The sequence below is a fragment of the Sinohyriopsis cumingii genome, chromosome 1 (assembly GCF_028554795.1).
Source record: "Sinohyriopsis cumingii isolate HCF-2022 chromosome 1, ASM2855479v2, whole genome shotgun sequence".
Taxonomy (NCBI): Eukaryota; Metazoa; Mollusca; class Bivalvia; order Unionida; family Unionidae; genus Sinohyriopsis; species Sinohyriopsis cumingii.
The window spans coordinates 63,053,082-63,067,416 of NC_142961.1; the positions used below are offsets into that span (position 1 = coordinate 63,053,082).

The following is a 14,335-nucleotide window of genomic DNA, read 5'->3' on the forward strand; positions in this document are numbered from 1 at the left end:
ATGAATGGAACATAATATGTTATGCCTTATAGTGGGCGTATAAAAACTTGACATTTATGAGATACATTCTTTGGTCACATTATCACACAAACAAATACTTCCATAAATGCATTTACTAAGTAATCATTACAAGTATTACAAAATCAAGCAGTTAATTTCAAATAATCAAGAACATTAAATAATGAAAAACAGATAATAAATGCAGTGTGTCAATTTGCTGCAAATACAGCTAATTTGGGATCCATCACGAACCTTGCATCTTTAATGATGTGTACACACAAAAAAATAAAAAACAACCAACACCATCTTCAACTTCCTCAGTTAAACTGAAAACTACATTCTGAATCTCACTACTGTATCATTAATATCCAGCAGGAAAAAATTACTAATGCAAGTAAACAATTTTCAACTGTATGAACATTTGTGGGGGAAAAAATGAAACTCCAAAGAAATACTGAAACTTATGTTTTCTATATAAAACAAAATTAATGACTAAAGAAATAGCACCTTTCCAAAAAAGGAAAAAAAAACATAAAATTCTTAAAATATTTATACATATATTAGAAAACACAGCCAATTGTTTTCATCCTCAAAATTTTCCAGAGGAAACCAAATCTGTTATAGAGCTTTAAAGTGCAAGACTAGGGCTAAGAAAGAACAGGATAAAGTCATATCCACAGACCAAAAGGAATGAGAAAGCTTGTTTTATTATTAGAAGCTGATCTTTTATACATACTGGTAACGCTGATATAAACCAACTCCTGGAGTGACCAAACCAAACTGAACATGCCTTAGGGCTGTTCGAATATAAATGTGGGAGGAGATTTGGAGGGTACTTTATCAAATCTGAATTGAATAGATGAACACAAAACATTTGGAACAGTGTTAATTACCACTTTCTGAAATGACTCTTATCTAAATTACTGAACAATTAAGGAAATCAAACAGGGCTGCTTTAAAGTTTGTTTGCTACAGAGACATAATTAGGAAAATAGCTTTTCTGCATTATTTGCAGTAAACTTTGAAAACATTTGTAATATTACATAATACTTTAAAGAATGAAGATGAATAATTGAGGTACTTCCAGATGAATACTGCAGGGTATCCGCACTTTTGATTAAAAAATTCTCTTGTTCTTGTCTGCCATAAACCATTCAACCATACCCTATCCCACCCGCTGTGTATACTAAAAAGTGAAACAAACCAGGAGACCCTAGAAGGGACTGACCCTCCAATGAATGAAAAGAATTTCCAGGAATATGAGAGGTCCATTTCTTCTTTTTAACTACCGAGTACTGAAACCATCTCTGATATTCTTGAAAAAGTGCAACATACAAAAACTTAGTAACAAAACTATTTTCTCAAATTTAAGAAAATATGGTAATAAGATACCTGTAACAAGAGTACAAATTACTTTGCTATGGCATTTGACTCTGAACCTGATATCATGAAAAGAAGATTAATGAACTTGTAGTTTATGTGAAGTTCAATTTGCCAAGTTTCATTAAATATTTAACCTATATTATGGGAAAAAGAATGTCAGTAAGTCATCTCATATGGAGAAGCAGCCATTACAGGATCTGTCAAGTTTTTCAGTGGGGTGGGAAGGGCACACTGACATTTTTATTTAGGATGAATTGTATAGCGAGAAGTGTTTTACTGAAAACTACGTATCAATATGACCATACCTTAAAGAGGGCATGTGATAAAGTTTTTAAGACTACTACCTTGGCCATCATGTTGGAGGCCTGATCAATACCAATTTTATTTAGCACCAACTAGATATCACAAGAGTTTATGTAAAACTATATGACCATCTGTTTAGAAGAAACAGATATAACAAGATTTGCAAGATGGCTACCAAGGCAGTCAGACTGGAGGTCTGAGTAGCATTAATTTTTTTTTTACAACCAACTAGATAAAATAACTCTTTAGTGAAAACCACATGTCAAAACAACTATCCATTCAGGAGAACAAAATTTCAAGGTGGTCACCATGAGGTCCATATTGTATGCTGGATCAGTTTCATTTAGGACCTACTAGAGACAAAAAGACATCTTTGGCCAAAAGCCTTATGTCAGAAGGGCCATCCACATAGAAGCAGCAATAACAAACTTTTACAACCATGTCGGAGGTCACATCAGCACCCTTTTCTTTAATGCATTTACAACCTGTTCACGATAAAAAAAATTTAAATGGCCACTAGTGGGCACATTTTTCATGTGAGACGGCATCATTTTCGACTGGTGGGCACGTTTTTCATATGAGAGGGCACCATTTTCGACTAGTACAGGTTAAGTAGCAATATCAAATTTTCATGACTGCCATATTCGATGTTAGATAGGCAACATTTTATTTAGAACCAATTAGACAACATAATTAGTCTGTTGTTGTTGCGAGGTTAACACCATTTTTCAACACATAATAGATTATACATGGCAGCCAGTTTAAATGGTGTAGGAAAAACCCAGAAGAACTACCAACATATGGGAAGCTACTTGCAAGCTTTCTCTCACACACCACATGGACTGAGCCTGATAATAAAAACCATGCTGACAGATCTGTAAAGGCAAGCACTTTACTAAATTTGGCCACCTGAGATTCCCATTATTAGTCTTACAGAAAACTTCATGTCGATACAATCATCTCCTCATTATAAGTTGTGACTAAATTTTCAAGATGACCTACATTTTGAACATACAGGGGCATGTCTGATGAGCAGCACTGTTATTTTGGACCAACTAGGTATCATGTCTTTATGTGAAAATGACATGCTGATATAACCGTCAGTTCAGAATCAGTAGAGATACTTATAAAATCAAATATAGTCTTTCTGTGAAAATCCCATGCTGAAATGACCATCCATTCAGGAGTAAAAAGAAGAGTTTTTAGATGGATGCCATGGTAGTCAGATTAGGTGCCCAACTGGCACCATTTTCAGTTTTTACCAACTAGACTCCATAATAAATCTTTCATTTATAACTCCATGCTGATACGACCATCTTATCTTGAAGAACAAGTTATTTCCATATTTTTTTTATAACAGCAGCCATAGTTTATGACATAAAAAATTATACATACTTGAGATTCCCTCATGCCAGAATATTTTGTGAAATTTTAACAAATTCTGTGCAAAAATCGCTAGGTTTATCTATTCTTATTAACAGTGACACATATCTGTCAGATCAACATCTGAACACTATTTAAAGCCCTTCAAGCTTGGTCGAGTCCTGTCAAAATTTAGAATGTTCTTTACAATCATTTCTAAGAAGTCATTTAAAGGTTTTCTTGTTTTGGAACCAGCAACAATATCTGAGAGTAGATTGGCATTTTTTTGTTGTACAACTTGGAAATCCTTTATCCCAGAATGGTGTCAGTCAAATTCTATTCCCCAACTTCTGAGAAGACATTTTTCGTATCTTTCAAAATGGTTACTATATCTGATGGCAGATTAGCATTGTTTGTACAACTCTATCTGCCAAGCTTGGTTGATACATATCTGGATGGTTTTCAAGCTAGAATGCTATCTGCCAAGCTTGGTTGATACAGATCTGGATGGTTTTCAAGCTAGAATGCTATCTGCCAAGCTTGGTTGATACAGATCTGGATGGTTTTCAAGCTGGAATGCTATCTGCCAAGCTTGGTTGATACAGATCTGGATGGTTTTCAAGCTAGAATGCTATCTGCCAAGCTTGGTTGATACAGATCTGGATGGTTTTCAAGCTAGAATGCTATCAGCCAAGCTTGGTTGATACAGATCTGCATGGTTTTCAAGCTGGAATGCTATCTGCCAAGCTTGGTTGATACAGATCTGGATGGTTTTCAAGCTGGAATGCTATCTGCCAAGCTTGGTTGATACAGATCTGGATGGTTTTCAAGCTAGAATGCTATCTGCCAAGCTTGGTTGATACAGATCTGGATGGTTTTCAAGCTGGAATGCTATCTGCCAAGCTTGGTTGATACAGATCTGGATGGTTTTCAAGCTGGAATGCTATCTGCCAAGCTTGGTTGATACAGATCTGGATGGTTTTCAAGCTAGAATGCTATCTGCCAAGCTTGGTTGATACAGATCTGGATGGTTTTCAAGCTAGAATGCCATCTGCCAAGCTTGGCTGATACAAATTCAATGGGTTTTGGAAAGAAGCCAAAACCATCAATTGCTCACTGATGACACATGATAGAAGATGCATTACTGACACAGAATCCTATCATATAAACTTAACTGGCCTAATGTCCATCTAAGCTAAAAAGAGGCCCATGTCTGACCTAGATCATTTATAAGGCTTGCATCTGCATAACTGTCTGATGTCTGACAGAGATCATTTATAAGGCTGGCATCTCCATAACCGTCTAATGTCTGAGCACTTGACAATAAAGTCAGCAGGATCAGTAGGATAATTTGTTGAATTTTTTCCAATGCTGCAACTTCACAGTATGAAAATATCTGTTTCAAGATTTCTCTAGTTTTTAAAAATAAAGATCTAATCACATGTCAGCAAAATTTCTCCACTACTTAAAGTTTCTTATACCAGGACACACTGTATTAAAGTTTGTAAAATTTGTTGCAATTTGTTTCTTTTTAAAGGCAAAGTTCAATAAATAGTTCTCTATTTTTAGTAACAGCAGCCATGTCCGATGGTGGAATGACACTATTTGTACAAATATGAAAGGCTTTCAAGCTAGGACATTTTCTGTAAAGCTGTTATTTAGAAGTTATTGGGTTTTTTTTTTAAAGCAAATGCAGTCATATTTAGATTGGTATCATTTGCATAAATTTGAATGCCATTCAAGCTAGACTGCTTTTTGCAAGATTTGGGCAAATTCTTTTTAGTGGTATTTTAGAACTTGCTTAATGAATGTTCCATTCTTAGCAACGACAGCCATATTTGATGGCAAATGGACATCTATTTTATCAAGGTGAAATCCGTCAATACCAAATGCTTTCATCAAAAAACTTCAAATTTTACAGGAGTTCCTAATAAAAAGTCAATTAAAGGTTTTTCCATGCCTTTTGCCAAATTCTTAAGTATAAACGGTCATATCTGATGTAGACTGACCAAGTTTGTACACACCTAAAAAGAATTCATGTCATGCTTTCTGTTCAGTTTGGTCAAATTCTATTTCAGTCTTAGTGAAGGTATTTAAAGATTGATATATTATTACTAATGATGGCCATATTTAATGGTGGACCTACACCATTTGTAAAAATTTGAGAGGGCTCCATAAAAGGATGCTGTCGAATTCTTCTCAGTGGTTTTTTTTGGAGAAGCTGCTAAATGGGTTTTCTACTTTTAGCAATGGTTGCCACATCTGATGGCAGATTAGCATCATTTGTAAAAAAAAATAATCTTAAAGTTCTTTAAGCCTGGATGCTCTCTGTCAAATTTTATCAGATTTTGTTCAGCTGTGTTTGAGGAAAAGGCATTTAGGCACGTAACTGTTTTTAATCATGGCAGCCATATTATTAATGAAATTAGTATTATTTCTATAAAAATTTTTTATAAAGATCTTCATGCCAGGGTGCCTTCCATCAAATTTGATAAAATTCATTTTAGCAATTTACATTAGATTTTGTCATTTCAAGATTTGACTTGGGGGTGGGGTGGGTGGGGTATGATTGGTTTTGAGACATCACCATTATTATTAACTGATGCTGGATGGACAGCGCAAGTGGGATGAAGTCACATCCTGTGAGCTAAACTTTATGGACCGGTGCGCAAAAAAGAAACTAGCAGAGGTAAACAGTTCAAAACAATGAAATTCTTATGAATATCAATTTACTAAAGTACCAAAGTTAATGAACACATTAAGATCTCCAAATCATCCACATCTTGGGAAGCCACAGCTGTGTGTGTTGGGCTCCTTTGTCCCAGTCAAATCCCCATAGAAAGTTGTATTGATTTTTGGAGATACTAACAAAAATGTAAAGTGTGTACAATGAGCTCAGCTGCATTATAGCACTCCATCAGAAATATCAAAATCAATTTTCTATACATAAGAAATAAAAGAAAACATTTCAGGTGATGCACTACAAAGTATTCATTTTCAAACTACTTACAAACTGTCCACACTTTCAAACAAAAAAGCACAGATACATCTTGTAACATAAAAAAATCCACTTTATATAACTAAAAAGTGGTCAAGTCACTTTTAACAAGTAAAAATTTATAGATGAATGTAAACCAATAACAGAACTGGAACTGAACTATTGAGGCTTTAAAAACATTTTTGTTGCTACTTTTCCTCCGCAACACAAGTCTATTCTGTTACTAGAAATATGCATTGTCTTGTGAAGGAAATGTCATACCGATTTGTCACTGAACACAAGATAGGTGTACCTGATTATCTGACAAATGCTTTACCAAAAGCAGCAATCTCAGCAGTTTTAGCAATAATTTAAAGGCAAAGTCATTGTATATGAAAAAGCTGAACAGTAAGAAAATCTTGTGACTTATCATCACTTTTTAATTGTATAAAAAAAACAAGAAAAAAACCATAAATAAAGCAGAATGAAACAAGATAATAATATTGTTACCAGGAGATAAAACAAATTTTAATGAATACTTACCAATAACTATTGAGTTACTTACCTTTCGGGTGGGGTGGGGGCAGAAATTACCTTTAGCCATATAAGAAAATTCCATCAATATATTAGATCACAAGTTCTATTAGTTCAGAATGAGAAAAAAACAGATCCATTCTGTCCCCCCACCAGTCTTAGACCAATACGCAGATGTCCTCTTTCTCAGGGACACTTGCTACTTTTTGGACATCAGTGGAGTGAGAGTGGGAAATCTAGCAATAGCAAGAGGCAAGTATTACATCATTAAAATTAGTTTTACACCCCAACCCCACTATATGTTGATATCAGTATTACAGTACTTGTCACTGAATTTTCCAGGTCAGTGGGAGGCTGACAGCCTCAGACTGGTACAAAAATTATGTAATCACCCTTATGGTTGGAGTGTGCTCTACTATAAGTTGGCATCAGCTTGTGTTAATTGTTATGCCACAACTACTAGTCCCAAGAAAACATACATTCTCTCCAGTGTGCCAAAGAGCATAGGCTGAAGGAGAAGAATAAAGAGTGTGATTACCACAACATGACTTTTGTATCATCCTCCAATGACAAATGACTGGCAGAGTGTCGCTGCCATCATGCAGTTCTCAACACATCCTCAAATAACGCATAAGGCAGCAATAGCTCAAACTTAGTGGGCATTAAACTTCATTAATGACAGCTCCCTCCATAAGGGACTGATAAGTCTTTTTGATCGTGTTGACAATCCACTCAGAAATTCTTTATCAATGGAGCCTGTAAGAGGAAGGAAATGACACTTCACACCCTTTCATCTCCCTTTAAAAGTGACCTAAAAAAAAGCTGTAAATGGGCATAACAGTTCATCATAATCTCCGTCCCAACATGTATACATCTGAGATTGGGGATCTCTATAGGGACTGAAGCTACTGAATCAAATTATAAATAACCTGCCCTATACACAAGACATGAAGACTGCTTTTTTCATTTTGCCGACACTAATAAGACAGTATTAAGGGCAAGATTCTCGAAAGAAGCTTTTAATAAATTTACCAAGAAACAAATTTGGTAGACTAAGTATTGTCAGATATCATCACTATAGATATACATGTGCAAACACATAATCACAATCAAAATTACATTAAATAACATTCACCGAGTTTCTGTCCTTAAAATCCACTGGATGGCAAAATACCGACTTAATAAGATGTAGTCTTTGCTTTCAATAGCTACTTTCAATAGCTCAATAACGGGTTTGAAGGTAATGCATGTCTCATTAGTGTTGATCACTGCACCCACTCTAGACTGGATGGTATAGGCAAAAAAACCAGGTCACATAAAATTCTGGATATGAATGGCAAAACAAATCCTACCATAGAAGTCTGGAAACATCCAAAAATAACTGATCCTTGATTTAAAATATGAACCATTATGACCTACCCAACTGTAAAAGGGGAAGGGTATTTAAAAAAGGGCACTCTAAAAAACTGGTACAAAATGCCTTAAAGCTTCTGAAGATACAATGAATTGTACGTGTAAACACTCTAACAATATCGTAAAGCAGATATAAATGCCCAAATGCATCTTGGACATGAGGAAACCAAACTTTTTGAGGTACACAGCTGATATGATATGGGTGACAGAGCAGGTCAGTGTTCTTTCTTGTTCTGCATGACTGTTTCTTGAAATGTCTGTCTAACAGGAGTATGGTATTTTCTTATATAGATGAGAGTAATTTCTGTTCAGGAAAGATTAAGCAATGCAACAGTGACAGGTATTGTGTTACTGATACTAAAAAGGTATATACACATGGTGAAGAAAATACAATTATGTAATAATGCCCATGATAAAAAAATACTTGGGTACAAAAATACTATGTAAACTAAATCAGAAAAAACATACATAATACACTAGAGTTATTAGCAACAAGTGCATAACACAGATCCATTCTCACTACAATTAGCTTGGCATAGCTTTTAACAGAGGAACCTCTATTGAGAGACCAAGTTAGGGAAAATAGAATTCAGGGCCATAGATCCTCTAAATGATGATGCAGAATGCTGAAAATCCAACTCATTCAAGGTTTCATTAAGATAAAAGATGCAATACAAGTCTTGTTGAAATCTAAACTTCCTCAGAAAAGTTAACATGTGGAAACTTACTTAGTGTCAGGCAATCAGGGGCCATAGTTGTACTGCTGTGAAATGCTATCCATGCCTTGAAAACAGGTATGTACTGTTACTCAAGTTATGCAATATTTTGTGAAGGAAAAGTCATTCTGATTTGTCACTGAATACAATATAGGTGTACCTGTTTATTTCACTAACCCTTTACCAAAAGCAGCAATTTCGGCAGTTTCAGCGATATTCTAAATGCAAAGTCATTGTATATGAACACAAAGTAGAGCAATAAAAAAAAACTTAAGACTTATTATCACTGTCCAACTGTACAGAAAATTAAGGCAAAAACCATCAGTAAACCAGAATGATAAAAAAAAAATTGCAGAATGAGACAAAATCAAAAGGTTCATTCACAAGGTGAAGAAAATACAAGCATGTAACAATGCCCATAATGGAAAAAAATACTTGTGTACAAAAATTTTATGTAACTAAAGCAGAAAACACATGATATACTTTGTGAATAGAGGTATTAGCAATGGGTGCATCACAAAAATCCATGCCCACAATGACTGCTTTAAACTCAGGAATCCATAGTGAGAAAGCAACACTGGAGAACTGAAATTCAGGGCAATAACTTCACTAAATGATAATGTACAAATCTGGAAATCCAATCTGTTCAAGGACTCGCCAATATAAAGATGTATTACACATCTGGCTGAGATAAAAATTTCTTTTACGAAGTTAAGCTTTGAATAGTAATATGGGAAATCAGGGGCCATAATTCATGTAAACACTGTTGTGAAATGCTAGACATAAAACTTATTCAAGGTCTCATAAATAATTCAGTGCATGTCAATGTGGCCAAAACAGAACCATTCACAGTGAAGTGTTACTGCAGAAACCCAAGTCAGTAGGATATAATCAGTGGAACAACTTTTGTAAATGATATCAGAAAACATTACAAATCAAACTCAATTAAGGTCCCATCAATAGATAACTGCAAGTCAAATTTGGTTGATATCCAACAATTTTCAGTTATGCTGCAGAAACCAAAAATCACATGGTCAGTCAATCAGGGACACAGAATCTATAAATGATGCATAGAAGCTGAAATGAAAGGATTCTAGGTTTCATCAATAAAAAGCCACATGCCGAATTTGGCTGAAATGCAAACATTTTTCAATAAAGTGCTGTGGAAACAAGAATTAGGAGGATGGACAATCAGGAAATGTAATTGCAAATGATGTGGAATGCTTGAAATTGAACTCATTAGGGTCACAATGATCTTAAGCTGCATGCCAAATTTCCTTGAATTCTAACAATCCTTGGGAGGGGTCTGGCAGTCTGTGGCCATAATTCTCGTAAATCAAGACAAAGACAGATTACAGTTTTGAAATCTCATCACCATAAAAATGCACACCAAATTTTTTGTTAAAATCCAACTTAAGTCATCTTACAGAAACAAAATAGCTGACAGATCCATGGCCAGTTACGCATTCAGCTGGATATGATTACTCTAAGGCTCATCATATGGAGCCCTAATAAAATTAACTGGTCACTTTTGTCCTAACCCTCTTTTGCATCAAGCCAAGACTCGGAATTTTCCTCTCTGTCTATCTCAGTTCCTGTGCTTTACATCTCATTTAATTTTGCCTGATTCGGGCTGGGAACTGGTCGTATGTTTTCAAGCTCTTCTTCTTTCTTCTCCTTGTTAGTGATTCCTGGATCTTCCTGTGCTTTGGCCTTTTCCAGCACAAAACCTGGGCAAACATCAACAAATCCCATCCTGTTTCCATCAACTTCTGTTCCTTTACTAGTACTCAGATTAACAATATCCGTTTCAGATCCATCTTTGCTCTCTTCTTCAGTTTCTCCTTCCTTTTCAACATTATCATCACTGGCTGCTAGGTTTTCCGTCAATACACTGTCCATTGGTTGTTGACCATCATTATCGAACTCATGAATGCTGTCCTGGGGTTCCCCAACAAGGAGTTCCACTTGCATACCATTGCCTCCTGTTTGCTCACCTCTATCCTCTTGAGAATATTTTGGTCGATCACTGCATACATCTGTATCAGCTTTACATTCAGGAAATTCTAATTTTTGGTCTTTTGTTACACATTCCTCCTGATATTCTTTTGCTACATCCTGATCAAGACATTCCTTCATCATACCTTGATCCAGATATTCTTCTGTTACACCTTGATTGAGATATTCTTTTGTTACACCTTGATCGAGATATTCTTTTGTTACACCTTGCTCCAGGTCTTCTTTTGTGTCACCTTGATCTGGATGTTCTTTTGTTACCCCTTGATCTATATATTCTCTTGTTGCACCTTGATCCAGAAGTTCTTTTGTTACACCATAATCAGGACATTTTTCATACCCTTCAGTTTTCACAGCGTCAATGTCCTGACCTGTCAAATTAAATAAAAACAAAACTTTAGGCTATTTAAGTCCATAAAATAATTTAATCTACAAGAAATAAGCTTTCAACATTAGTAACATGAGAAGATATTGTCCTCTAAAACACTTAAACCAATAGCCGGTACAAGACAGACAAAATGATGGATGCACAGACATGCACAAAGGTTGTAATATCTTTCATTTGTGATGTTTGTGGCAGATAAGAAATACACGAGCAAAATCAATGTTTGTTTAAATCTTGTAAAAAGCTGCTAGAAGAATAAAACTTGTAAAACTTGTCACATTTGCTATTTATGTAAATACTGCAGTATGTGAATTTGTAAGCCTCACTAAAGAAATGGCAGGGCAGTGTTACACCCTGTCCATCTGTCTAATGAAGTTTTGCATTTGCGCATTTTTAGATATTGTGGAGGAGTACTTCTGTTTCACAATCATATTTTTTTGGTGTTTTTTCTTGTAAAATGAAATATTTTCACACTTTAATTGAGTAATCAAGTTACTGAACATACCAGTTTTAATGACTATATCTGAGACATAATGGAAAAATGAATATACTTGTGGCATGGAAAAACAATAGTCCTGATGCTGTACTGGCCGAAAAGAATTTCCAGGATTTTAAGATAACACTTTTTCCTTTTAAGTGAAGGAAGTTGAACCATCTCTGATATTCTTTACAATGTGACATGGAAACTTGGGTCTAAAGGTCAAGCAATGTTTAAAATGAACCGTCTTAGTTTCATAATGATTCATCCAAAGTACAAAGAAAATCTATAATAGGTTTAGGAAATATTGGGAAATGAAGGTGTTGGTGTTGTGTGGTTTAACGCCATTTTTCAGCACACGATAGGCTATACATGGCGGCCAGTATTAATGGTGGAGGAAGAACCCAGGAAAACCCTAGAAAGAACCACCGACCCACAAGAAGCTACTGGCAAGCTTTCTCACATACCCACATTGGCCGAATCCGAGACTCGAACCCATGCAGACAGAGGTGAGATGGCAGTGATCCATAATGGAGAGCGCTTTAGACCACTCGGCCACTGGGAAATGAAGAAAAAAAAAACAACCAAAAAAACCAAAAAAAAACTAACACAATTTTCTTTGCCTGTGAACTTGACCACAAGGCCAACAGGATAAGCAAACATGTCACTGGCCAGTTTCAGAATTATTAAGCCAGGCATGATGAATAATTTATCAAGGGGTTTAGGAAATATAAGCAATTAAAAACTTGAAAGAAAACCTTATGGTAAATTTTCCATGGTTGACCTTTCTTCTAAAGTAAAAGGGTCAGGCGATCATGTCGCAGAATGATAAATCATGGCTTCATAATGAAGAATATCTATCAGTGGCTTTAATAAACATAAGTGAAAAAAGTATGTAACCCAAACTGTAGTGCAAATTTTCTAGGCAAGCAAGCATGATGCAGAAAGAATTGTTTTGGCCGCCTAACTATTAATTTTCAAATATGAAGAAAATCTATCAATAAATCCCAGAATCAATAGGATTCCTCTTTTGGTACTTTACAAAAGTTGCAAGTCATCCACATAGTTTGTTCAATGAACATACTCTAGAACAAAGAAAGAGCCGCAATATCTGTTTTTCTTTTATATAAATGACCCTGGCCTATGACCTTTTGACCTAACAATCAATAAGTTTCTTCCATACCGTAAGTGGAAGCCCTCTACAAATCTTTGATATGTGAACTAGAAATCTGTAATGCAAAACATTTTGCTTCTTTCAGTCAGTGACTCTGAACTTTTAACCAACAAATCAATAGCCTTCCAATTGTGCAAGTCAAACACAAACTTTGGTGAGGTACATAACTGAGAACTGGAATTTTTGTGCAGAAACCACTTTCATTAGATCATTTTCCTAGATCTCTGACTAAAAATAATAGGTTTATTACAAATACAAGTCAGCCACAATGTCTGGTCCAGGTCTGTGATGTAAAATTAACACTATTATGTGGAAACCATTTTGCTTCAGTCAGTCATACTGACCTTTGACCTAAAACATCAATAGGATTCTTCTTTAGGAGTAGTGCAAGCCATTCATTAAAGTCTGGCAACAGTAGATGCTGGAGGTCTTGTGCAGGAACAAAAATGGTAAATGTAGTCCACTCTGCTGTATGGCAGGTTGTTAATATGAATCTTAATGCAAAAACCTTAAACACTGCAGAAAAAATTAATTCCCATTTAGGGGAGAGGGCAGTGAGAGAGAAGTATATGTAACAAAGGTTCCACATAATGCAGTGATTCACTTTTGAACTGTATGTGCCCCCATGACTTTCAAAATAAATTATCGGGGGGGGGGGGAGAGAAAAAGAACAAAGGTTCTGTATAAGAGTGCTTTGCCTGTAAACTGTGCTTTAAAGAACTCCTGTGACATGAAAAACAAATTCAGCACAAAATAAATTATCTTTAGTACTGTGGAGGCTGCCATTTGACAAGTGCCAACTGTTCGTGGCCATATATAATCTTTGGGAGTCAATACAACAACTGGCATCTTATCCTTTGATCTAATAAGCTTAAATATATAATTAGGAACAGAATATTAGAAGTGTTTTTTATTTTTATCACAGCTTTAACAATTTTGCAGTCATATCGCAACATTGTCTGCAGTGTGACAGTTTATAGTGATGTCTAGTGCTGGGGCATCATGCCAGACAGACATGTAGCATGATGTTCCACCCAGTCACATTATCCTGACACCAGGCTGACCAGTCCTAACACTAACCTCTTAATGCTAAGCACCAAGAAAGGCAACTGCATATACCATTTTTATAAGTCTTTTGTATGACTCGGCTGGGGTTCGAACCCATGATCTCCTGCATCCAAGGCAGATGCTTTAATCCCTACGCCATTAAAGCAGTCACAGAATATTAGAAAATTGAAACGATGCAATATGATACCTTAGAAGACTATGCACAGTAAAACCTGAAAATCAAAATCAAAATGCACATGCAAATTAAAGCATAATAAATGTATGGTGTTCGCAAGCTGTCAAGACATCATAGTTAGTCATTACATGAGTGAAATATGAGCTGACTACAAGCTGGAAACAATAATAATAATAACAATAATAATAATTAATAATGATAATAATAATAATAATAATAACAATAATAATGATAATATGGACCTGGATTTCCACAATAATAATCTTAACTTGCAGAAGTTGTTTGATAATTAGTGGCCATTTTTACCACTGATAGTTATTATGGGGAGGGCAAAAGCTAACAGCTGCGAAG

The 14,335-nt window shown here is 35.4% G+C and overlaps 1 protein-coding gene across 2 annotated transcripts in view; it reads right to left on the reverse strand.

Annotated features, from left to right (window-relative positions):
• Positions 1-98: 98 nt before the first annotated feature.
• Positions 99-14,335, reverse strand: part of LOC149806987 (uncharacterized) — a 100,587-nt gene continuing 86,350 nt past the window's right edge. For both annotated transcript variants that reach the window (XM_089960413.1, XM_089960407.1), the window contains one exon: positions 99-11,075. In XM_089960413.1, coding sequence (XP_089816539.1) covers positions 10,291-11,075 — 785 coding nt within the window. In that variant the 3' untranslated portion in view covers positions 99-10,290. The remainder of the gene's footprint in view (positions 11,076-14,335) is intronic.